At 36.5% G+C, this 26,286-nt stretch overlaps 1 protein-coding gene across 5 annotated transcripts in view; it reads right to left on the bottom strand.

Annotated features, from left to right (window-relative positions):
• Positions 1–26,070, bottom strand: part of FAM185A (family with sequence similarity 185 member A) — a 67,293-nt gene extending 41,223 nt beyond the window's left edge. Inside the window, exons 1-4 of one of the 5 annotated variants that reach the window (XM_027123819.1) lie at positions 25,228–26,070; positions 22,567–22,676; positions 17,178–17,270; positions 11,958–12,096 (exon numbers count right to left, since the gene is read on the bottom strand). In XM_027123819.1, the coding sequence (XP_026979620.1) occupies positions 11,958–12,096; positions 17,178–17,270; positions 22,567–22,676; positions 25,228–25,654 (769 nt within the window). In that variant the 5' untranslated portion in view covers positions 25,655–26,070. The remainder of the gene's footprint in view (positions 1–11,957; positions 12,097–17,177; positions 17,271–22,566; positions 22,677–25,227) is intronic. The other 4 variants (XM_027123820.1, XM_027123818.1, XM_027123822.1 and 1 more) reach the window with 4 other exon arrangements.
• Between the last annotated feature and the right edge of the window lie 216 nt (positions 26,071–26,286).

Genomic DNA, 26,286 nt, shown 5'->3' with positions numbered 1-26,286 from the left:
ATGGCCGCTGGGCCTGCGCGTCCGGAGCCTGTGCTCCGCAGCGGGAGAGGCCACAGCAGTGAGGCCTGTATACCGCAAAAAAAAAAAAAAAAAAAAAAAATTGGGCTTGTGTGAAGTTAAGCTTATAAAACTATTTTCAAGTTTCAGTAAGTTACAAGGTTGTGAAGAACCTCCTGTTAAATGGTTAAGTAAATAAATATTATTTCATTGGTGTGCTCTAGATACTCTTCCAATTTTCAACCCCAGTAAATGCAGATTCACACGCAAGTAGTAGCCAAAGATCTTATAGCTTCTAAGATGGCTTCCAATGATCCCTGCCTCCCGGTATTCATGCCCTTGTATAATCTCCTCCACTCATGTGTAGGAGATTTGCTTTGTTTTTACCAAAGAGAATACTAAGGGCAAAAATGATGGGATGTTACTTCCAAGACTAGGTAACAAAAAGAGTCTGGCTTCTGTCTTGCCAGCTGTCTTTTGCTCTGATGGAAGCCAGCTTGCCATGTTGTCAACTGCCCTATGAAAAAGGACCAAGAGCAAGGACCTGAAAGAGGCCCCAAGCCAAGAGAATCTAAACTGAATCCTGCCAACAACCATGAGTGAACCAGGAAGCAGATTCTCTCTTGGCTGAACCTTCAAATAAGCCCATGGCCCCAGCTGATACCTTGATTACAACTTTGAGAGAGATCTGGAGGCAGAGGACCCAGTTAAGCGACACCCAGATTCCTGAACCATTCAAAGTGTAAGAAAATAAATGTTTGTTGTTTTCAGCTGCTAAATTTGTTACACAGGACGAGGTAACTAGAAAAGATTTTGAAAGCTGGAAGTGGGGTGATGCCACAATAACTAAAAATATTGGAATAGCTTTGGAACTTGATAGTAGGCATAGGCTGGAAGGATTTTTAGGAGCATGGTAGAGAAAACCTAAATTGCTTGAACAGTGTGTTAGTAGAAAGCTGGACTTTGCGTCTACTTCCCATGAAGGCTCAAAAGGAAGAGAAGAAAATGTTTTTGGAAACTGGAGGAAGGCAGATCCCTGTTATGTAGTATTGGAAACTCTGCAACACTGTTACTATCAGTAACGGGGAAAGTAGGAAATGTGCCTAATGAACTGAATGATCTAGCCACAGAGACTGCCAAGCAGAGCCAAAGTGTGGTAGGTGCTGCCTATTTTTCCTTGGCGCTTCAGTAAAATGCAAGAGAAGAAAGATAAGCTAAACTAAAGAAAGGACTGTTAAACAACAAAAAGACCAGGACATGAATGATTTTGAAAAGTCTGAGCTTCTCAAGACGGCCAAAGATGCTAAAGGTAAGAATGGCTTCTATACAAAGTCTGAATCCAGGGCATGGCCAGAACACGGTCTAAAAATAAAACTGGTGGATTGACTGTAAAATCTTTTGCTAAGAATCCAGAAAGCTCAAGGGTAATACCTCACAGTATTAATCAGTTATACAAAACGTCCATTAAACAGATTATGGGTATCTCACAGATCCTCTCAGTCAAACAATAGGTCCTCTAGAAAGCTTGAGAGTACTGTATCTTAATAACTCTGCGGAAGTCCATATTTTGAAGAGATTCTTGGCTGTGGCTTTTATCTAATGGAATAAACCCCAATATGATTCACAGGAGGCTGACAAAATATTTGAGAGAAGTGTATCAGCAAACACATTGCTAACTTCGACTGAGAGGGACAGTGACAGTACAAAGTGAAATGAGACCATTCAACCCCCAAAATTCTGCTGGCAGGAAGCAGACTGAGGAAACTCCTCAGCTGCAAACACATGCTACATTTCATGAAAAAGGAAGGATGACTCAGAGTGCAAAGTCTGGAACCCTGAAGAATTATCGCAAGGCCTTGAGATCTAATCAAGTAACCTCTAACGTTTGCCCACCTGAATTTCAAAATCATTATGGACCAATGACTCCTTTGTGCCCCTTATTTTCTCCTCTTTGGACAGGAAAGTCTATGGAAATTATCCTATGCATATCCCATCCTTGTATTCTGAGTGTGTAGGTGGTGTATGTGGGTTGAGGGGGCTAAAGAACTTGTCTCTTCAGTTCACAGGTCTTCAGATTCAGAAGAACAATATTTGAGTTATATTTAAGCAACTATACCCAAGGAAGCTCATCTACATCTGGATCTGATTTTGATGTAGAGATTGTGGACTCTGAGGAGATATGTAATGGGATGAGACTTTGGGAACCTTGAAAGGAAGGGAGTGCGTTTTGCATGTGGGAAGGACCCGAATCACTTGCAGGGGTTGCAGAGAACAGACTGGCCATCCAAAACCTTATAGGTTATCTGGGGAGATGCACACATGAGAAGTTAAAAATTAGAATTTATTAATAACTATAAGTGAATGTTGTAACTGAACAGTATGAATTAGTTGCCACAGCCATTTAGAGGAAACAGACTAAAATGACCTGGCATGAACAGGAAGAATAGTGATATTGGAGATATCACCAGAGTGGAAGTTTGAAATGTGGGTAAAATTTGATGCTGAAGGGAAAGGATTTTGTGGAAAAAACAATGAAGTAAGCAAAGATAAAAAGGCATAACGATGCACGCTATTATTTAAATCATGCTCATCAGTTAGGCTGGAGCAATTAGGCAAGTCTATGAGGACAGGGATTAAGTCTTTCTTATTTAGTGTTATATTTTGAGAGCTTAGTATATTGCCCAGTACATAGTAAATACTATTATTTTTTGAACAAATGTTCAAAATTAGTTTGGAAAAATAGGTAAAAATAAATTTGTAGAAGAACCATAGAGTGCTTAGTCTACTGACTTTATCCTATACTGAAGGAGTCAGTGAAGAATTTCAAGATAGGCAGCAATACAAGAAAAACATCTTGTATTCCTTCCTAATCTTTAGGAAAATTAAGCTAGTGTGAGATGCTCAGAATTCTCTTTACTGTTTTCACCTTATGAATACTTCAAAAATAAGGTAAAGCAGACCCCTGATATTTGTGATTTTAACTGTCAGTAAAGAACTATGACATGGTTCTACAGTCAGTCATTTAGCTAGTAATAAGTTCAGTCACCCACTCGCAAGACAAAATTTTGGAGCTTTATTACCTTATACTAGTCTTCAGTGAATGCAGTAAAAATTTACTTTTTTAAATGAAAATAGAAAATGTGGTCTTTCTCAAAAAGTTAATCATTAGTGCTTGTAATGAAAGTGAAGTGATCAAGAAAACAACAGTTTTAGAGCCATAAAATAGCTTTAGATCCATTAAAAAATGAGGACTAGTTCACATTATAGCAGAATCTGTACAGTCTCAAACTACCTCTCTCTTGAATGTTAGTGTTCTGTACAGTAAAAGCATAACAGAACAAGAAAAGTATGGAACTAATTTTAAATATAAAGAATATATCAAAATATTTTTATCAACACTAAAAGATTTTTAAAGCAATAAACAAAAAAATATTCTCCACTTATATCAAAATATTTAGAAAACCTCTACCCTAAACAGAAATATTCCAAAGTCATTAAAATATACAACATGGAACTCTTATCTCCAATACTTTGTGGAATAAGGTAGAATATTGTAAAGTACACAAATCTACCAAATGGGCATTACTAACACAATTTTCTATATTTTGGTTTCACCCATTTCATCTCCAACCACTGAAAATAAACAAAACAACTATTTGAGAGGAGTACGTCTTTGCAAAAGCCTTCCTTCCAATAAAGCAGATGCCATATGGTCTGTAATAATTATGTGTGCTGACTCTTCTTTCAAGTTATGAAACTTTTCCATAAGTTATGAAACTTTTCCACAAGAATTGCAAATGAGAAAATATATAGTTCTTCTTAACTAGCAACTCTTCATTCTAGTGTGGTCAGAGGAAAAATAAGCTATCAATTTAAAGATAAACATCAGTTTATTTTTCTTCACTAAAATAAATGTAATTATGGTTAAAAACAGCACATATACTTTCATAATCCAAACAGAGAAAGCAAATATCCTTAAAAGTTAAATCCTTTTTGTGCTTCTTTTTTAGGCGGAGGGCTGCAGGAGCAGGAAGAGAGAGATTTTTTATTTGCAAGCCACAGGGCTAAATGGTAAGAACACAGAGATAAATAAAACACAACCTTTCCTCTTTAATAAGGCAAGAATTTATGGGTCAATGGAAGGCCAGAGATGGGGGAAGGCTGCTTTAGCTGAGTACTAAAAGATTACTAAAAGTCAATGAGATAAAGAAAGCTGGGAAAATCATTTTAGGAAGACTATAATTGATAAATATGATCAAGGGCTCTGATCAAAAACTCAGAAGTAAAGAACAAGTAAGAATATACACAGGAAGAAGTAAGACACTGTGTAATTCTAGAAGACAAAGCATAAGGTCAGAAAAAGGAATTAGTAAGTTAGCTAAGTCACTGAGGCAGTAGAAAAGGGTTTGGGTAAGAGAATGCCATGTTCAATGTGCCTTTCTAATAACCAACCATAGCTATAGTGAAGAGGATGAATTTGAAGAAGGCAACACTGGAAGCAAACTTACTGTTAGAGTTGAGGCAAGAGATGACAAGAATATGAATTAGAATAGTAGAAGTTTGGGGACTTCCCTGGTGGTGCAGTGGTTGAGAATCCACCTGCCAATGCAGGGGACACGGGTTCGATCTCTGGTCTGGGAAGATCCCACATGCCGCGGAGCAACAAAGCCTGTGCGCCACAACTACTGAGCCTGAGCTCTAGAGCCCATGAGCCACAACTACTGAGCCCACGTGCTGCAACTACTGAAGCCCACGTGCCTAGAGACCGTGCTCCGCAACAAGAGAAGCCACAGCAATAAGAAGCCCATGCACCACAACAAAGTGTAGCCCCTGCTTGTCGCAACTAGAGAAAGCCCACGCACAGCAACGAAGACCGAACGCAGCCAAAAATAATCAGTAAATAAATAAATATTTAAAAAACCAAAAGAACAGTAGAAGTTTGAAAGAAAAAACTGGGATAGATTGAAGAAATATTTAGATGATAAAACCTACCTACACTTTGGGATTGATAGATGTGGAAGGTGATAGAGAGAGGAATTTAGGGTTACTTCTAGATTCTAGCTTGGGAAATTAGGTACATGGTAATATTAGAATCTGCAAATGGAAATAAAGGAGGAGGATTATATTATGGATGAGGTTGGGGAGGTGAGGGCTGGGAAAGCAGGAGAAAAGAAGTTAGAAACGTGAAGTCGTTTGAGAAGCCTGTAAAGATCCAAATGGCTATATCTACTAAGCAGATGGATGTATAAGCTGGAAGTCAGCACTAGAGATACATATTTGAATTATTAGAATACAAGGGCAGTTGAGACTCAAAAGTGTATAAGATGCCCAAGGAAAAGAAAGAATGGAAAAAAACAATGAAACAAGGATGAAATTCTGGAGAATAGCAAGGGGGTGTGGAAAGAGGAGGAACTCATAGACATTTGAGAAAGAGCAATTATAAATATAAGATGTGACACAGACGGCCAGTACCCCCTAATACTTGTGTGCCTTTCTCCTTCCTTAGAACACACTAAACTCTTTATCTCAGACTTCTGCAGTTAAAGTCATTTGAAAACATTCTGGCTAACAAATTTCTCACATGATCCTCTATGATCTCTCTTCCTTTAGTGGAAGCTTGGAAGCCGCACACTGAAAATGGCGGCATCAGCTTTATGGAAGGAGCCCAGTCCCTCTAAGGACCTGAGCGGAGTCCAAACACTGCATGAAATAGCAACATATTTTATCATATGTCTAAATCATGAAAAAAAAAACCTATGCTGTCTGTACCACAAAGGAAGCTGTAATTCCTCTCTGGTATTTCATATAAAAAAGTTTTAAGTGTCCAGATCCAACATTAACATAAATTATCATGTGTTAAAATGACAAACTTCACAATGAACTTAAGAATAAACACTAGAATTAGAACAAAGCATTTTCATGAACTTCATGAAGAGTTCCATTTAATCCAATAAAAGTTTCTTTCTTTTAAAATTTTATATTACTTTTGACTTTCTAAATTCACAAGGCAGATTTATAAATTCACCAGCGCCTATATGTCCTTCTTAAAGCAAATTGAGGCATTTCTTTGTGCTATCAAAATGATCAACTGTATTTGCATAGTTTGTATAACTTTTACTTCTGTGAAAGTTTCCAAAATCCAAAGTAATTATTTAAGGAACAGTTTAAGCATGTACAAATTGCTAAATCTTTGGGGAACAAAGGACTTCTGAAGTACAGAAAAATGAGAGAACTAATAGTCATCAATTTATGTATTAATGTATGTTCCCAAAGAGTCTAAAATAAGACCCTAAGTTATATAGGGAATCTAAATATTTTAAATGCAGTTTTATTCATTAATCATTTATTCCAAATAATAACATAAGTTAAATATAAAACACTAAAATGACAGTCATGAGTACTCCTACATATTAACCCTAATTAATTTGTTTAAATTATGTCATAAATAAAATCAATCCCAGTAAACCATCTCAAGGAAGCTTTTCTTTCTAAGTCAGGAGACTATATATCTATATTTTAAAAATATATTTACTAGAATGTATATAAATACATGTATATCTTATATATACATGTACAGAATTCTTTTAAAATCACAAATATTCAAATAGCAGAATATAATAAAATGTACTTTACACAGAATCTAATTTTTTATAATTTAGAAAGAAATCAAGATAGTAAACTGTCACAAAATTTTATATCTAAACACAAACTATCCAAGTACTCATTCTCCCACTAGGTTCTCAGTGCCAGAACATTGGGGAATATTTGTTGAGTCAATGAATAAACTAGTTTCTTCTGTATTAGAAGGCACACATACTTAATAGATGTGATTCAACCAACATTATAAATAGTAAATATTACTAGTCACATTACTCATTTTCTTACCAAGAAAATATTGTTAGCTCTACTTAAAAATTTCATTTTTAAAACCATTTAAGGTAGATTTTTCCCTTCTCTACACACAGGAGTCAATTTGCAAAGCCAGGAAAGACATATTACTCCTTTCATTTTCCCTTTCCTCATTACGTCTTAAGTATTCAGCGGTATGTTGGGTATTAGTTTGCATCAGGGTATATGAACAAAAAGAATATACAGACAAGAAATAAATTTCATACTCTGTCTTCCTTTCATGGAAGACTTAGAAGCCACACACTGAAGATAGCAGCAGCACTTTTAAAGAATGAACCGAGTCCCTGAATGGCTCCACGGAGCTAAGCTGAACCCAAACACTATAGGAACACCACATTTTCATAAGGCACAAAAACCCTGAAATTGGAGTTTACAATTTAGAACCCAGCTGAAGCAGTGCATCTGTGTTGTAGCTCTGTCTGTCTAGAGGAAACATCTCTAGAGTGACCCAGGTAGCCCTAAAAGCAATGATGGAATCTGGGTTGTAATCAAGAAATTCACCATGGCTATGTGCACACATTTGTTTGAACACTGTTTAAAAACATCTCCTAAAAAGTCAAGAAACCTGGATCAAATTCTTGCTCTTCCACTCATTAACTTATAATTGAGAGCAAACAATTAGACATTTCTAAGTTTTCTTTTCTTCATTTGTAAACAGCCAATTATCCATTAAATAAAATGGGCTGGCTCACTTAGGCACTCAATACATGTTTGCTTTCAAACAACCACCCCCAACCTATTAACACAAGGGCTCCAAACTCACATACCTCGTAAATCTATGAAAAAGACAGTTATTGTCATCATATTTGTGGTACAAATGGCTTTTTACAACATCTGTATGTTGGGTTTAAAAAAAATCTACCTTAAGAAAAAGAAGCCAAACTTGGACTTCCCTGGTGGTGCAATGGTTAAGAATCCACCTGCCAATGCAGGGGACATGAGTTCAAGTCCCGGTCTGGAAAGATCCCACATGCCGCTAGAGCAACTAAGCCCGTGTGCCACAACCACTGAGCCTGTGCTCTAGAGCCCACGAGGCACAGCTACTGAAGCCCTGGCGCCTAGAGCCCGTGCTCTGCAACAAGAGAAGCCACTGCAATGAGAAGCCCGCGCACAGCAACGAAAACTCAATGCAGCCAAAAATAAATAAAATAATAATAAATTTACATTAAAAAAAAAAGAAAAAGAAGCCAAACTAAATAAATCCTGAACAGGCAGGTTTTAGAATATGTATATTCTTTTTTTTTTTTTTTTTTTTTGCAGTACGCGGGCCTCTCACTGTTGTGGCCTCTCCCATTGTGGAGCACAGGCTCCGGACGCGCAGGCTCAGCAGCCATGGCTCACGGGCCCAGACGCTCCGCGGCATGTGGGATCCTCCCGGACCGGGGCACGAACCCGTGTCCCCTGCATTGGCAGGCGGACTCCCAACCACTGCGCCACCAGGGAAGCCCTAGAATGTGTATATTCTTATGAATTTGTTTTCTGTAAGTCAGATGTTTAGAAGTAGCAATATATTTTCCTGTAAAAATAAGTTTTAAGATTCCCAAGCTAGTTTATTTAAATACAGCCAAAATATGGATCTAATTGGTGTTATATGACCATCACCACTTTGAACAAAGACTTCAGTGGAATATATATTCAGAGTTCCAGCTTCGGATGATCCTTGGGAGGTATCTCTCCCTACTAAAATCCCAGTAGCTAGAGCATAGGGACTTCCTTCCACCAGTCACGACTCTAATCTTCTAACCTATTAAGAGGTAGGGCTAGAACACTGCCTGTTCTTCCATACCCATCCCACCTCCACACTCCAAACTCAAGGAACATGTGCATATAATCCCTTAGGACAAGGATGGAAATAGGGATGGCATAGGAGGGGGAGGCAAGAAACTTGGGCCTCTCTTAAGGGTGATTTAAAAAGTAGGCAGGCACAGAGTATGACTAAGAAATGCAGATTTTTTTTTCAAATCTCTCTCTTTCATATACTTACTACCACTGAAAAACCAAGCAGAATGAGGGCCAAGGACTAGATGGAGAAAGCAGGGCTGAACAACATGGAACCTCTTGTAGAGTGGCAACTGGATCAAATTTTCCCTTCTCCTACTTCTCTCTGCTCTACTAGTATTACAAACAAGAGAGATGATGCTCAGTCCTTCCATTAGACCGTGAGTTCTTTAAGGATAGGTATCATCTCCTGCACAACTTCATACCCTTGGTGCCTGAAAATCTGGCACACAGTAGGTGGTCAATACATGTACTGCACGAATGAATAAATATAACGGTAGTCGGTGCTATGAGCCATCATTCAGAACCCCTTTGTAACTGCAGGGCTTATTTTCCTATCTATTGGGAATACTGCTGGCAGACAGTCTTCAGCTCTCTGCTCTCTTAGGGAATTGCCTCATCTGAAGAGAGCCATTTTGATCCAAAATCATTGTGCTTCTGGGGCAGTTTGCATCTAAGGATTGGGGATATAAAGGTCCATCTCCCCTCACCCCAACTTGAGACAATTCTGAGGACCATCCCAGCTTCAGAGCACCCCTTTGGGGTTGTTGAGACTTATCAAGTCTAACCTCTCCTGTGGAAACTGGGCTTTGTTCCTTTGTATGGCACTGGTCCCCAGAGGCTTCCCTGGTAAATTTGCTACACTCTAATTTCCATCTCAGAGTCTTTCAAAATCCCAACCAGAGACAACAGTTCAAAAGAGGATCTAGGTCTGGCTCAGACTGAAACCACCAAAGGAAAGGTATTTGACTTCACATTAAAGGTCATATAAATATAAAAGGTTTTTTTATAAGTAAATATAAAAGTAAATAATAATAATAAATAAAAGTAAATCATAATATTTATTATTATTATTTATTATTATTAAATAAATTATTTAATAATTATAATAATTATAATAATTAAAATTATTATTATTAAATATATTTATAATAAGTAAGTAATAATAAAAGTAAATAATACTTATATAAGTAAATATAAAAGGTTTTATAAAGGCTAAAGAATGAACTCTTTTATTCCTAGCAATTTGTTTCCATTTCAGCCACTGTAAGTAATCAAGAGACCTACAGTATTTTACAGAGTGAAGTAAGTCAGAAAGAGAAAAACAAATGCCATATGCTAACACATATATATGGAATCTAAAAAAAAAAAAAAAAAATTTGTTCTGAAGAACCTAGGGGCAGGATAGGAATAAAGACGCAAACGTAGAGAATGGACTTGAGGACACGGGGAGGGGGAAGGGTAAGCTGGGATGAAGTGAGAGAGTGGCATGGATTTATAATGTACTACCAAATGTCAAATAGATAGCTAGTGGGAAGCAGCCCCATAGCACAGGGAGATCAGCTAGGTGCTTTGTGACCACCTAGAGGGGTGGGATAGGGAGGGTGGGAGGGAGATGCAAGAGGGAGGGGATATGGGGATATATGTATACGTATAGCTGATTCACTATGTTATAAAGCAGAAACTAACACACCATTGTAAAGCAATTATACTCCAATAAAGATGTTAAAAAAAAAAAGAGACCTAGAGTATTTTGAGGACTGCTTCAAAAAAGTACATCTGTTTTACTATCATGTAAACTACTAATGTACCAAGTTCAATTCTCAACTTACTTAAAAGAAAGCAAAAAAATTTAAACATTAATGAATTCAGTGTAAACATGGTATAAAGCACTGCAGAGAACAGAGCTGTTCTTATCGTGGGTGTTAATCAACATGTGACATGATAAGGAATTGTTTTTCCACTAAAAATTACTCAATATATTAAGCACAGTACTTTTAATCACAATTAACGGTTAAAAATATAATGCTTACATAAAAGTCATTGTTGAAATATGGAGTTACAAATTACCAGAACTATTCAAGGCACACCTCAGTAAACAAAACAAAAAACAACAAAACTGATGAATAACTAACAAAACTATTTGCTTCATTTTGGACTCAAATAATACCTTAATCCTACAAGAATGGTTGATGAGGTTTAACTATGAAATTGAGGTTCAAGAATTATTTCAAGCATATAAGTACTCATTTTTTCAGATTTTTTTTTAACTGTAAGACTACCTGCCAATTTGCTAAATAGCATGGTTTGCACTAGCCAGGTTTTCTAATACCACCTAATAATTCATGCTGACTACTAAAATCTGGAGGTTTTACCAAAATGTATAGATAAATAGATTCAGCTTTCCTATAGAAGTTAAATGAGTGGACTACGTACAGCAAAAGTTTGTCTATAACTCCTGGAAAATGGTCCAAAAGGCATTTAGCAGATGTGTATATACTACTTTCCAGGATAAGAGATTCTTAATTCTATGTGTACATATTTCAGAAAACATACCTGGACTTAAATCATCTGCTATGTGGGAACTGAAGAAGCATGCTGAGTGACACTGAATACCAGCATGCCCTTTGCCATATTACTTCACCATTACATTCTCTTCTTTTCTTTCAATAACACAAAAGTTAACTAAGTAATATTACATATCTGCAGAGACATGTTTTAAAAGTCAGAAAATGATATCTAATTAAAGAAAACTGAAAATGGCAGGGCACTGGGAGGACCTGGTGCTAGTACTAATACACATAAAGCATTTCAGCCAAAATTAGTATCACTGAATTGCTATAATCGGATCCCACACAAATGTTTCATTAATTTATTTAATCCTTAGCTTTCCTATCATAACATAAAAGCAATCACTCAGAACCCATCTTTATTTTTTAACACTGCTTTTATTTAATTGTGCTTTCCTCTGAATATTCCTGCACATATTTCCTTGTTTGTTGCCTTCTATAAAGAAATGCATTAAAAATCAGAATTACTATTAGCTTCATGTATAACAGCATAATATTCAATTTCTTGCCAAAATAAAATTCAGTACCATATGAGTCACTTTATTTTGTGGGTTTTTTAAAAGATGGTTAGCCTGCAATTAATTATTTAGAGGGGCAGCTTCCTAACGGCAGATCCTCCTTCACCTACAAAGAAACACAGTCATCTCTTAAAATTTATGTCATGTGGCATATCTAAGATGTATTAGGCCTCTGTCACCTTACCATGAACACTTCCTAATGTAATATCCCCAGCAGCAGAAGATAGAAATGATGATTCTGTGTAAAGACACTTGGCTTTCAGCAAACCATCTTCAGTAGATACATTAACAGAACTTCCCTGCAGTTTATCTACGGTCACAGTCTAGTAAGAGAAAGACTCAAATCAGTTCATTATAAAACGAAGACTGGTAAAAAGCCAGAATTAGTGGGCAACTAATATGTACAGTACACAGCCAATTTATTGACTTCAATCCCCCAGCTCTAATTACAAGATTATGAGCAACAGTGTTTTCTCTGTGGAACAGACCCATTATATTCCTTCATTTATTTAGATCTTCTTTAATTTCTCTTAATAATGTTTTATATTTTCTATGTAGAGCTCTTCATCTTTTGTTAAATTTATTCCTATTTGATGTATTCTAAATGTTATTATAAAAGATAGCTTTTTAAACTTCATTTTATCTTAACTGGCTTTTATATTTGACCTTAAATCCAAAACCTCACTAAACTCACTTAACTGATTCTAATAATCTACCTGAATTAAAACAATTTTTCTACATGCATAATTATATTCTTTACAAGTGATCGTTTCATTTCTTCCCTTCTAATCCTCATATTAATACTGTTTTTCCTGTTCTTTCCCGTCTTACAATCTGGCTGAGGCCTCCAATTTAACAGTGAATAGAAGTGATGAAATAACAAGTAAGCATCCTTATCTTATTCCTATTCTCAGAGGGAAAGCTTACAACATTGCATCATTAAGTATGGTGTTTGCTATAGATATCTTCTAGATCCCTTTTTTTTAGATTAAAGAAGTTCCCTTCTATTTCAAATCTGTTTTGTTGTTGCTGCTGTTTAACTCATGAATGGGTTTTAAATTTTAGCATATACTTTATCTGATTTTATTGGACTCTCATATGATTTTTCTCATTTCATCTGTTAATGTAGTGAATACACTATTACTTCTAGAATTTTTCCACTTTACATCTAATTAGTCAGTAGCTTTCCACTGAACAAAATGGAAGGAATTTTGTATTTATCCCTAAACTTCTCTAACAAAATTCAGTATACATTTATGTCTCAAATATTGAGCCCAATGTAAAAATGAAGGTATCTAATTAAGGATTCCAAATTATCTTTACAGTATTTTAAACAAATGTTTTATAAGCATAAAGTGAGCGTTAATATAAAATTGTTGACATAAAAACTGAATCACTAGGAAGGCTTGTCACAGTTTTGCCCAGGGTCAAATTCAAGCATTACACTGAGGTATTTAAAGAAAGAACATCATTGTTTTTCAACACATTGGCATCAGTATTATATTCAATCGTTATACTTCCTTCAAAAATTGTTGAGTTCAAAATATTATTTAATAAGAATTGAGTTTCAAGAATACTAAAATATTAGAAGACAGATAAACTATGAAAAGAGAAATTAAAGTACCCAGAGGTTGTTATGGAAAGCAAACTAAAATTACTTTGCTGTCTAGATTTGAAGTATATAATTTTGGTTTTTAATGGACTTTTATTAGGTATATAAAATACCAATTGCTTCTTATCTGCTACAGCTAATTATGGATTCATAGGAATTTTTTTAAAATCTAGTTTCAATAAATCTGTCAAAGAAAGATAGATATTTTATATACATTCAGATTTGTGAGAATACACGTTTTGCATTCCTCAGTGTAAATAGTAAGGTTTAAAATTTCTGAAAAAATTTATGGTTTACCTACAAAATTTCTTCATGAAAAGTTGCTTTATGCATAGCTTAAAATTCTCCAAGTATTTCCATAAAGCAGACAACAAATATGAATACTCTAGCTTTTTATAAACAGTGAGGCTGTTTTAGGGAATATCAAAAGATAAATGTTGCAAGAATATTTGAAACTTAATTGAATTGGCAAGGGGGAACTTTTGATTAGACTCTCCCCACAACCAAATAAAGCTTTTAAGACACTCCTTATGAGTATCAGGAAAATGCCAAGGATTTACTTTGTTCATTAAACACTAAATATCTTACCCTGTAGGAAGCTAAAAACTATCCTCCCCTGCCCCACCAAACTAAATGAAAGCAAGCAAAAGTACAACACTCCTCATCACAATAATACAGCTATTTTAACCAATCAATCCGTAAAATTAATTTCAAAGAAATAGAAAATTCACTAAGGGCCATATATAATGCACTATATCAGATACTAACTAGAACAATTAAACTTAGGACACCATAGTTTACAGCAAAATATTGAGGATCTTATTTATAGTTACTAATGCTAATGGAACAAACACTCAAAAAAATAGATTAAACTGTACAGCTTGCTTATTAAGTGAAGTAGATATTTAAAGAAAGAACAAAAAGTAGATCCAAAAATACCTTTCTTAGAGAGATATTGCTATAAATTAATTTGCTTTTCTATACAAGAAGAAATTTTTTTCATAAAGTTTAGTTATTATAAACCAACATTATAAAATAAAAATGAAGTTTTAAGGAAAAACTGTGGCCTTGTAGCCCAAACTAAGAAAGAAAGGTCAACTGATAACTATATTATCAATTCATTCAACAATCATTCATTCAACAATCCATTCATACAATGGATTTCTTTTTTTTTTTTTTTTTGCAGTATGCGGGCCTTTCACTGTTGTGGCCTCTCCAGTTGCAGAGCACAGTCATCCAGACGCACAGGCTCAGCGGCCATGGCTCACGGGCCCAGCCGCTCTGCGGCATGTGGGATCTTCCCGGACCGGGGCACGAACCCACGTCCCCTGCGTCGGCAGGCGGACTCCCAACCACTGCACCACCAGGGAAGCCCCATACAATGGATTTCTATCTTGTCTGTATCAAACTTAGGATACTGAAATTAACGATACAATTTAAAAACAGCCATTCCATATAAAATGATACATAAACAATATATTAAGTGTTTATAATGCTCACTTGATTCTCACAATCTTGTTGAGCAGAAAAAACAAACAATACCATTCCTATTTTATGAATAATGAAACACAGTCTCAGTAAAGTTAACTGGTAGGTCTAGGACTGGCCAAATTACCTTTCCTGTGTTTTATTTACCTTTATCATCATCATTATAGTCGACACTATAATGGAGTTAGCTATGCAAGACATTATTTTAAGTACCTTATCTGTATTATGCATTAACTCATTTAATCCTCATAACAACCAGTGTGAGTTAATGTCATTACTATTATTCTATTTTCCAGAAAACCAAGACACAAGAGGTTAAATAACTCATCTGAAGTTAAAGAGCTTAGTAAGTGGCTGAGCCAGGATTCAAACCCAGGTACTCTGGTTCTCAATTACATGCTCTAAACCAATTCACTATGCTGCCTCTCAAATATCCAAAACACATTTCTATGGAAGTTGTATATTAAAAGTTAACATATTTCATAAGAACTTATTTTATATAAAACCTCAGAAACTTAGAAATATGCCTTAAAAATTAATACTATGCATAATATAAATAGAAAGAAATATCAAAACTGATTCTTTAGTACAACACAAAACTCCATCAGGCAGGAAACAAAATAGTATAACAGAAAGTAGGAATAAATTAATATTCAATAAACCATGAAAGTTGAGAGGATAAATAATGAGTGGAAATAGTGGTCAAAATATTAAAAATAGAAAATAATTAAGATGATTTAAATTCTTCTTTGATAGTTACATGTGAACATCAATATGCAATATTCTGCAACTGCAGTTGTCCAATTTCCCTTTTGCACCTCCAAGACCACAACAATCAGAGAGGTGAAACTAAATGCTGTCTCAAAACAGCTGCCACATAAAGCCAGGCAGTGTCTTTCAACACTTTTTAAAAAGATAAATTTGAATATTTGGGTTTAAACAGTCTCCCACAGGTTCTAAGAGAAAGGTGATGGAAAATAAAAGTGACAATTGTAGAACAATTAGTGTTATAACCTACCTTGTTTAATTATGCCAACAATAATCTACATATAAGATCCAATTCCTCCCCACCAATTATCGGAGGATACAGCTGAGTATGGAATTGAACAAATTTATGACAAAAGAATCCTTGCAAATTGTCTAACTGTAAAATAAAAGGTGGCTCAGACCTTTCTAAAAGATTTAAAACATTACTGATCATGCTAAAAAATTGTGACAATTTATACTTCAAAATTATACCTTTATTCTTAATACTATGCTAAACCACAGAAAGCAACAAAAGTTGACTGAAAAAATGCAAACTGTCTTATAACAATCAAAGTTCCTATGGATAATAAAAGCTTTTGGAGAACAGTAATGCTGTCTAATGGTGCCATCTTGTGGAAAACACTGAAGAAAGTCGAGTTTCGAAATTCCTAAAATTGCCTAGAGGCAAAATAAACAGGTCTTGGAAAAAATACTCAAATAAACCTAACAATAAGAAAAATTTAATCCCACTTATTTTGGTATTATGTAATGACTGATTTTAACCCATGATCATTAAGATTAAAATCTCTTCAGAATTAGAATTCAATATTAAGTATTTGCAAGGGATGAACTGGGAGTTTGGGGTTAGTACACAAACTATTACATATAGAATGGATAAACAACAAGGTCCTACTGTATAGCACAGGTAACTATATTCAATATCCTGGGATAAACCATAATGGAAAAGAGTATAAAAAAGAATGTATATGTGTGTATAACTGAGTCACTTTGCTGTACAGCAGAAATTAACACAACACTGTAAATCAACTACACTTCAATACAAAAAAATTTTTTCAAGAAATATTAAGAATTTAAAGATGTTATTGAGGGAGTTCCCTGGTGGTCCAGTGGTTAAGACTTCGCCTTCCAATGGAGGGGGTGTGGGTTCAATCCCTGGTGGGGAAGCTAAGATCCCACATGTCTCGCGGCCAAAAAAACAAATCATAAAACAGGAGCAATATTGTAACAAATTTAAATTCTTTAAAAATGGTTCACATCAAAAAAAAAAACTTTAAAAAAATAAAATAAAACTTAAAAGTTATAAAAAGATGCTACTGATTCCAAATAAGTAACTAAATATCTATCAAAAGTATTAAATCACAAATTTAAAATTAAATTGTATAATATTTAATCATCTCAGTTCAAGTTTGAATTTACTAATGAACTCAAATGCATTAAAAAGGGAATGTTTTGCCACAAATTTTGTAGAATCTACCCACTGCGTGAGCCAACCAGATGCAAAATTGCAAGTACTAGAAAAGAAAATTACAATCTTACACTTTTATCTGATGCATGAATATCTATATTTCCATAAACTGTTCCCAGGCAGATCACTTTACCTCCTTTTGTTTGAATATGTAATTTTTGACTCTGAAAGACAAATACAAAAATTCACATAGAAAAAGAGACAATAAATTTGACTTATATTAATAAAAAATGTTCCAACATTTTATACATTTCTTTTAAAATAATAATAAAGCAGTAAAAGAGGAAGTAGAAATGAATAGAAATGCACTGTTTGGAATAATAACATCAGTGAGAAAAGAATGTCAACTGCTGTTAAAGTGATTAAATAAAGCTCCTTGGACTCAAAGGAAAAAAAAAAGATACTTGGGTGTTCTGGTAGCTTCACTGAAGAAAGGGTTGGGAATCAAAGATCACAATGGCTAACTAAACATACATCATGATGAGAATGACAACAATAATCACTGTTCATCGTTATTAATATTCATCATTAATAACAGTAATATTTATTACTTACTTGGCATTTTCTTTGCACCAAATAACAACGTTCACTACTTTATGTGAACTAACATTTAATTCTCACAATTCAGAGATGGGTATTATATTTTTCCCATTTTACAGAGGAAGGAATCCAAGAATCAGAAAGGTTAAACAACCTTATCAGGTGACACATTAGAAAACAACAAAATCTAAACTAACAGAATCAAGCTCTGTATGATTTCAAATCCTACATTCTTATTGCTGGAGTCACCTGAAGAAGTATATATTCACACTTAGGATAACAACCCACTGACTGTTAAACTTTCTAGTACAACACAGCCCAGAAACTGGAACTAAATGAAAATGTCTCTAAGAAAATAGCAGTTACGGTTAGCCTCCTCTGCTAGATAAAAAAAAAATGTGTGTGTATGTAACAGTTGATTTCACACTTGGCAAGTGTGGCAGAAACTATGATAGGTCCACAAAAATCCACTTTTTCCCGAAGTACAAAGTATAGCTGGGCCCATGAAGAGACAATGTTTTCCAGCTTCCCTTACCTCCTAGGTGCTGCTCAGTTCTTGCCAACAGAATATAAATAGAAATGTTATGTGCAATTTCCAGGTTGGTGCTTTTAGAAGAACTAATGTGCGTTCCCTGTGCTCTGCCCCTGCCACCAGGTGCATGTATATTACAATAAGGCTCTAACAGATAGCAGAGCCAGAAGATGAAGGGAACCTACAATACCTGAATAGAAATGAGTCACCCACACACTTGGACACAAATGAAAAATAAACTATAGTTGTGTGTGAGCCATTAGATGTTTGGTCTATTTTTTAGGGTAGCTTACTTCAGCTTAATATTTGCATAAGTCTTCAGTTCTACCACATCTATAAAGAGAAAAAGAATAGGTAAATACCAGAAGAAGAAAAATAGCAAAAGCAAACCCACCAATATCATAACCAGCAACAGCAGAGACGTTATCTAAAAACTGGGGAAAAAAATACAAAACAACCTTCTGGTTGCTTTACTCAGGGGGAAAAACAGTAAAACCTTGGGTAAAATGGCCCAGGAATGAAGTTTAAAAAATTCAGTGAAAAGGGCAAAATGAATCATTCTTAAAAAGTTTATCTATATTACAGCATGGTAGACTTCATGCCCATAGAAACATGAGTCAGAAGTCAAACTGTATTTAATACAGTCTTTATCAAGCAGACAAGTAACTGATGAACCTCAGAAAAAAGCATCTCCAAAACAACTGGTATTTTATTTAAATCAGGAGTTCTTAACCAAGTTTACACGACATTCTAGACAGTCTGTGAAACTTACGAAATTGTAAGCAAAATTTCATATGTGTGCATTTTTTCCTAAGGAAATAATCATCATATTTTCAAAGAGGTCTAAAGCACAAAAATGTTAATAGCTATCATTAAGTTCAAAGCTCATCTAATTTCAAAAAATGTAAAGTAGATTATAAAATTTAAAAACATATGGATCTTGGGTGGCCTCGGCCTGCAGCAAGATTTCAGTTCCCTGCCAGAGACTGAAGTCAGGCAGCAGCAGTGAGAGCTCTGAATCCTAGCCACTAGACCACTGGGGACCAGTGGCCAGTGACAAGGCCCTAGACTATCAGCTGTGTAGAAATGAATTTTCACATAGAGACGGAAAGTAGTGAAGCAAGTAAAGTGTTTAGGAGGAAAAAGTACAGTTCTTGTGGATAGAAACATGGGTGGGCTCAGAGAGAGAGTTGCCACCTTGTGGTAGTTTGAATCACTTTTATGTGATATTTCTTCCAGGTTTCCTTTGACCAATCATCTTGCTTTGCCTGGTTCTGAGTCCGTATTTGGTATATCTCAGGATCTTCCCCGTGTGTGTGCACATGCATCTCTCAGCCAAGATGGATTCTAGCAAAGAGGCCGATGCATAGTTGACGTCACTTACTCTGGGGTGGCGCCCCCTCCCTTGTGGACCTCCAAGAAGCCTTTCTGGGCATGTGTAGTTGGGAAGGTCTCCTTGACTTTGAGAATAAGGAATACGTGGTCTTTTATCTCTTATCTGGGAAGGGCCCAGCCTCCTCTCTCCATTGTCCTGCTATTGATATTTTGAAGTTTCTGGCCACAGGGAATGAACTCCAGCTGCTTACCCTGGGGCCCATCTATCTCCTGCCTCAATATGCAAAACAAAGTAGTTAAAACGTTTAAATAAATCAGAAGCTATTTAGTATAATATAAACTATTACTATTGCAATTTTTAAAAATGCAAATATGTGGCATTCAGTGAGTTAGTACTGCCAGACATTTTGCTTGGACAATAAGGAAAGGTGGAAAGAGCATGAGCTTGGAATGCAGAAAGACCCAAGTTCAAATTTTAGCTCAATTTATTAGCTGTGGGAACCTAAATGAGTTCCTTAATCTCTTAGTAGCTCACAGTTTCTTCCTTGATAAAAAGAAGATAATTCAAGGATTAAATGAAGACTTAGCTACATTTCTGGGTACATGATAAGGACTCAGTAAACAGTAGCTGTTATTATTGCTATAAACATCTTAAAACATACATCAAATATATTTCAAATCCTTAAAATGAGTGGAAGAGAAACTTACATTAATAGGCGATCACTAATTAGAGATAACGATGTTGTACTATATTTAAAACTTAAACCAGATATTTCACAAAGCGTTCCCATTCTGAATTTAAGTCAGGTAAATCCTAAGATCTCAAGAATAATTCTCTTACCTCTTAATTCTCCTAACTACCATTAAGATTCAGCAGACCCAATTCTAATTCTTGAATTTCTTTTTTGAGCTATTCTATTTGTAGGACTGATATTTCATGACTTTTATTCTTTGTTAGAGGTCCCCCAAAGAATAAATAGAAAATTTACTCATTTTTTAAATAGAATAAAACTCATTCTATCTTAAAATTACCATAATGGTTCACTGGACTCCTTTGTAAATCTAAAATACGTTATGGGATTTTAGTATTCTTATTTTTCATATGTCTCATAACATTTTGCTGTTTCATTATCCTAGCAGTTATTTCATTATTATTTGTCAATTATTCCTAACTATGCTAGAAAATGTCTAAAAGAATAAGACAACAGAAGAATGATGAACTTGCTTCCAGTGATGGTTCTCAACTAAAGGTGATTTTTGTCCCCCAGAGGACATTTGGCAATGTGTGGAGATATTTTTCATTGTCCTAAGTGAGTGTGTTTCTTGGCACTTAGTTGGTAGAAGCCAGGAATACTGCTAACCATCCCACAGTGCATAGGTCAGCCCCTGACAACAAAGAATTTTCCAGCCCAAAATGTCAACAGTGCCAAAGTTGAGAAATCATTTTTCATTTTATGCACATAATGGCAGAAAAAAGAAAACTGACAAAATAGATCTTTCAGAATTATCAGACGGATCAAAAGATGATTGCAAAGAGACAGACAGCAGTACAGTAGCTTCTAAATTTGGCTGTGAAATTGAAAATCTAAGACTCTGAGTCTCCAGAGAACAATATTCTAGATGAATTTCTGAAATTCAAGCATTGATGAGTGACCAATATATTTATAAGGACAAAAAGGAACCATGGTATTCTCATCCATTTAGTCACTCAACATGAAAACTTCATTGTGCAATCTTTTACAAGAACTGGAACCATCTCATTTTTCCAAAAGGATATGTAATAGTATTCTTTAATCGTTTTTGATATTTGTGCAACTAAACTTTTCTTATTTTTTTGGCTGCGCCGGGTCTTAGTTGTGGCACATGGGATCTTCGTTGCGGCATGCAGGCTCTTTCAGTTGCAGCATGCAGGATCTAGTTCCCTGACCAGAGGTCAAACCCGGGCCCCTTGCATTGGGAGCATGGAGTCTTAACCACTGGACCACCAGGGAAGTCCCTGTGCAACTAAATTTACTGAAATGGTTCACATGTGAAGACATGCCAAAGGTAGGTGTGCAAATAAAAGTGGCTGGGACAAAACAAATAATGTAAAAATTTTTAAATGCATCCAATTAATCATACTAATTACTGTTCATGCATCTAAAAATGAAAATGCTTTGCAATTATGAAGCAAAGATGCCTGACTTCAACAAAGTTACATACCACCAAAGTTCACAAAAGTATTGAGTTTTGGGTCTTCCCTGGTGGCGCAGTGGTTGAGAGTCCGCCTGCGGATGCAGGGGATGCGGGTTCGTGCCCCGGTCCGGGAAGATCCCACATTCCGCAGAGCGGCTGGGCCCGTGAGCCATGGCCGCTGAGCCTGAGCATCCGGAGCCTGTGCTCCGCAACGGGAGAGGCCACAACAGTGAGAGGCCCGCATACCGCCAAAAAAAAAAAAAAAAAAAAAAAGTATTGAGTTTTGAATATGCAAGTGTAAGCAGTATCAGTAGTAACAATAAGCTAGAACTTATCAGAGATGTACTTGAAATCATTTAGAGCTGAGACCAATCTAATTTTAAGAAAATTAAATATAAAAGCATTGTTACAAAGTGAGATGAATCATTTGCTGTTTAGCACAAATAACTACTTAATCCTTAAGTAATGAACTACCTGGTACATTAAAAATGTGATTAATTTAATATTTTAAGCAAATTTATAATGCTTAATGACTTTCCCTTACTCCTTAATAAATGGAAGAAAATCATTCGTTAAAACTAAAATTTCTTAAACTTAGTAAGATCTGAGAATACTAAGAATGTATTATTAGTATCACTGTACACTTTGAAATGAAATCTAAAAGGAACATGACGAAAACCTTCAAAGTTGCTACAACCTCTATACTTTCATAACAGAACTGACAAACTTTTTGCAAGGAATTTCTGAGTGATGAATAAATGATACTCAATATTTCCAATAAATGATGCTCGAATAATAACCTTAATTTGATACCGTAGTTCATAGTTTAAGGTGTTTTAAAAAATAACGTTGAAACAAAATTAGAAAAATATTTATACCTTAACTGACTGTAAGATGCTGGTCCCCTGTTCAGTTTCAATTTTGCAATTATCACACTCAATATTTTGGACTTTTACACAGCCAGACCCTGATGACTTGATATTCAAATCTAGAAGTGAAAAAAAGAAAAACCAAGTTAGTACTACGGTTAATGAGCTCCAAAGCATTTCAGTGTCCCGCAGAAATCCAGCTACTCAGTTTACTGAATCCTGGAAAGAACACAGCTGTCAGCAGCCTCTCTCTAAAGGTAAGGGATCTCCACCACAGCAACAGGACCAAATGTAAAGCCCTTTTCTACCAGTTTTTAAAAAGCAGTTATTTCTGTTGGCAGATATCATCTAAAGAGAGAAAGTAACATAGGAGATAAGTAAAGCAGGTCAAAGATTCCAGTTCTTATAGAAGATCATAGAAGCCTCTTCGCCACTGAGAAAATACACAAACACAGATTTGAGTAAGAGTGCAGCAAGTTAACAAGTCATTATGGTGAACTGGATAAGTCAGTTAGCTTATTCTCTTCTATATTCATGAAAGTTTAAAGATTTGTTCCCAAACTTTCCCCAAGTTAAAAAGCCTACTGCAGGAGTGGCATGGATCAGTATATATGACCATGAGTTCAGTTTTCAAATCCTACCGCTAACCTTTCATATGTAAAAAAAGGAAGATATTATCATGCAGCTATATCACAAGGTATCTGAAGTAATAAAAAGTGGGAACAACTTTGAAAAATCTAGTACTGAATAATATTAAAACCTCAAAATTGTGGATAAATAACAGTGATATATACGAAGAAAATTTGGCAAATAAGCCATACTTAGCTTTAAAGTTTAACTTTAAATTCAATTTAAGGTGTAACCTTAGGTGTCTCTATATAAAAAAATCTTTAAAACACTGATATTTAATACCTAGTTCAAATAAATATTGATAATTTCCCTTAAAACAGATGAGAGAATTAATGCTACCCCAAACACAAACTACTGGGGTCTTAGCACTACAATTCCAATAGTCATGACATAAAAATCAATTTCTACAGTTGAGTATATGGCAGTCTCTATAAAGGCAATATTTTGGTTGGGATTAATATAAAATACATAAAAAGACAATTTCACCCCATACTTACATGGATGCAAATGTAACTGCAAAACTTTCAGCCAGTTAAGTAGTGTTACAACATAAGGTTTGATCTCGAGCAGTAATGATAGGCATGGGAAGAAGAAAACAATTTCTAAATATACTCTACCCTCAGTAGGTGGGTAGAGAAGTTAAGGCTACATACTGAGTGGTAGTAATGCTACGCTCACTCATTCACTGAAACAGTTATAGACGAACTGGAGGAACACCAGTAAGTATGAGTAAAATTGAATTATGTTGATTTGAGGGCCTGTGGAATATCCACATATTAACACTAAATTGGAAATGAGATTCTGGTTCTAAAAAGAGGAATCAGCAAATAATAAGGTTTGGGTAGTTCCATTTTTATCTGTGCTGCCATAAAATTTTGCTTATCTCTATTTCAATACTCAGTCTATTTTGTACTGCATAATACATTGGCAAATCTTCCTCCCCACCCCAGACTGTTAACATTTTGAGATCAGGGTCTCTTATTCACCTAGGCTAGTTAAAAAAAAGTTGAGAAGCAATAAGGCATAGTGGTTCAGCAGACTCCAGTCAGTTCAAATCTCAGCTCCACCACTTTATATCTGAGAGAAAATAGGCATATTTCTTGATCTAACCCCACTACAAATTAAATTTCATGAAGGCACGTATTTCTTCTACTTGTTCACCCACAATAAGTACTTAGTATATGAAACTTGCTGTATCTCAATTCCCTCATCTTAAATGGTGACAATAAGTGTCTATAATACAGTGCGACTGTAAGGATTGGAAAAGATTATCTTAGAAGTGTTAGTTGCTATTACGATCTTCATTAGTATCTTCCTTCAGTCCCGGGAAGTCGGAGAGCAATGGAAGACTTTCCTAGAAAAGTGCTGCGTACACAGTCGTTTCCATGTGAGAAATAACATGGAACCCAAATACCTAGGAAACATATCTGGCAGCCATTATCAGTTGAAGTTTCCCAGGCAATCTTACTATGTGTTTTTCTTCATGGCCTGCTACTCAGAGAAAATCTACTTAGGCCAAAATGAGTGGTGACGTTTTCAGTAAGAAGCCGGGTGTCTATCAGAAACCAAACACCTGGTCCAGGTTCGATGGAACATGCTATAGACAAGGCTGTTTGGGGACAGACGCCAGGCAGTGAGCAAGGGGAAACGCGGATGGTCTGCCATGCCACTGAGTGGATTATCAAGATACTTTAACCCTGAAAAATACACCACATTGTTACCGACAAAGTGCAGTGACACAAATAGGAACAAAGTGACAAAGGAGAACAGAAGGGGCTCCACAAATGTTATTCGGCTTAGATTATTCCAAATCATGTTTCCATTCAATTTATAAAATTGCTGTAATTGAGAACCTAATTCCTAACTACTGCCCAGAAACCCAAAGCACAACAGAAAAAAAGAGGCAACCTCCGAAGGCGTAAATTGTAAATTAGGGTGCAAAGTCAGATCCAAAGGGACCAATTAAAAACGCACGTCGGCCTAATTCTATAAATTCACTGGATGTGCCCTGGGACCCAAGCCCGTTTAAACTTCACTTGCCAAATTTCAGGGGCGCGTTCACTTCCACGGACGCCTGGGGGTCGATGACGTCAGACACGATGGCCACCTCCTTCTGCGCCTCGTCGTACCTCACCTGCAAGCTGGCCACGGCCCCACCCTCCACTCCGCTCACCGCCACCAGCACGCGGTCGCCATCCGGGTAGGTGAGAGGGTCCAAGGGCCTCACGGCTAGGGAGCACGGGAGCCGCGTCCGCAGCCGGCCGAAAGGGCTCACCAGAAGTGCCCACTCCTTCAGAGTCCGGCGCGCGGGACCAGACCGAGAGACGTCGGGCTGGGACCCACCTGAGCCGTACAGCCGGGCCTGACAGACCCCGCACGCACAGCGCCCCGCGACCTCGCTGGCCCACACTCGGAGCAGACAGAGCCGGAGGCAGCCCAGCCCCCATCCCGAGCAGGGGACGAACATGGCGTGCTCTCACGCTCCCTCAGATCACCTCAGCCACAGGCTAGTCTCGCCACGGCCAGTAGACTTGGCCGCTGTGCCGGCGCAAGTCAGAAGGGAGACACTTAAGAGGGTGTGCTGAAGCAACAGCAAGACTGCTCACTTCGTTCAGCAATTTAAACCTCAGCTACACACGCCTCGGGGGCAAATTGGAATTTCAAAGCTCTAAGTATCCACGCTGACCGTGACTCCTCGCCTACTCCCGCCCTTTCGCAAAGGCCGGTGGGATAGGTAGTTCTAATGAAGTCAGACGTCGAGGGGCTCGGCGGCTTAGAAACTACATTTCCCAAGAGGCAATGCCCAAGGTTGTTAAGTCTAGTAAGAGCAGGTGTTACACGGGACTCGGAAGGCAAGCGCTCCTTCCCTCTAGCCAATTATCCATTGGAGGGACGGGGAAAAAAAAAAAAAAAAAAAAAAAAAAAAAAATCACACCAGAATCCAACTGGCCAATGGAAAGCGTGGAAGGCGAAAGATGGGCAAGGCTGTGTGGTTTCCTTGGATACCGAGGACGCTACTTCTTTGGAGAGGGTGGAGCTTTGGAGTGAGACGAGGAAGCCAAAACTCACAGAGAAAAATAGGAGCCTAAATAAGGATCA

The sequence above is a fragment of the Aethalodelphis obliquidens genome, unplaced genomic scaffold, assembly GCF_003676395.1.
Source record: "Aethalodelphis obliquidens isolate GAN/ISIS:26980383/991018 unplaced genomic scaffold, ASM367639v1 scaffold27, whole genome shotgun sequence".
NCBI lineage: Eukaryota > Metazoa > Chordata > Mammalia > Artiodactyla > Delphinidae > Aethalodelphis > Aethalodelphis obliquidens.
This window is presented reverse-complemented; position numbering and strand designations above follow the sequence as displayed.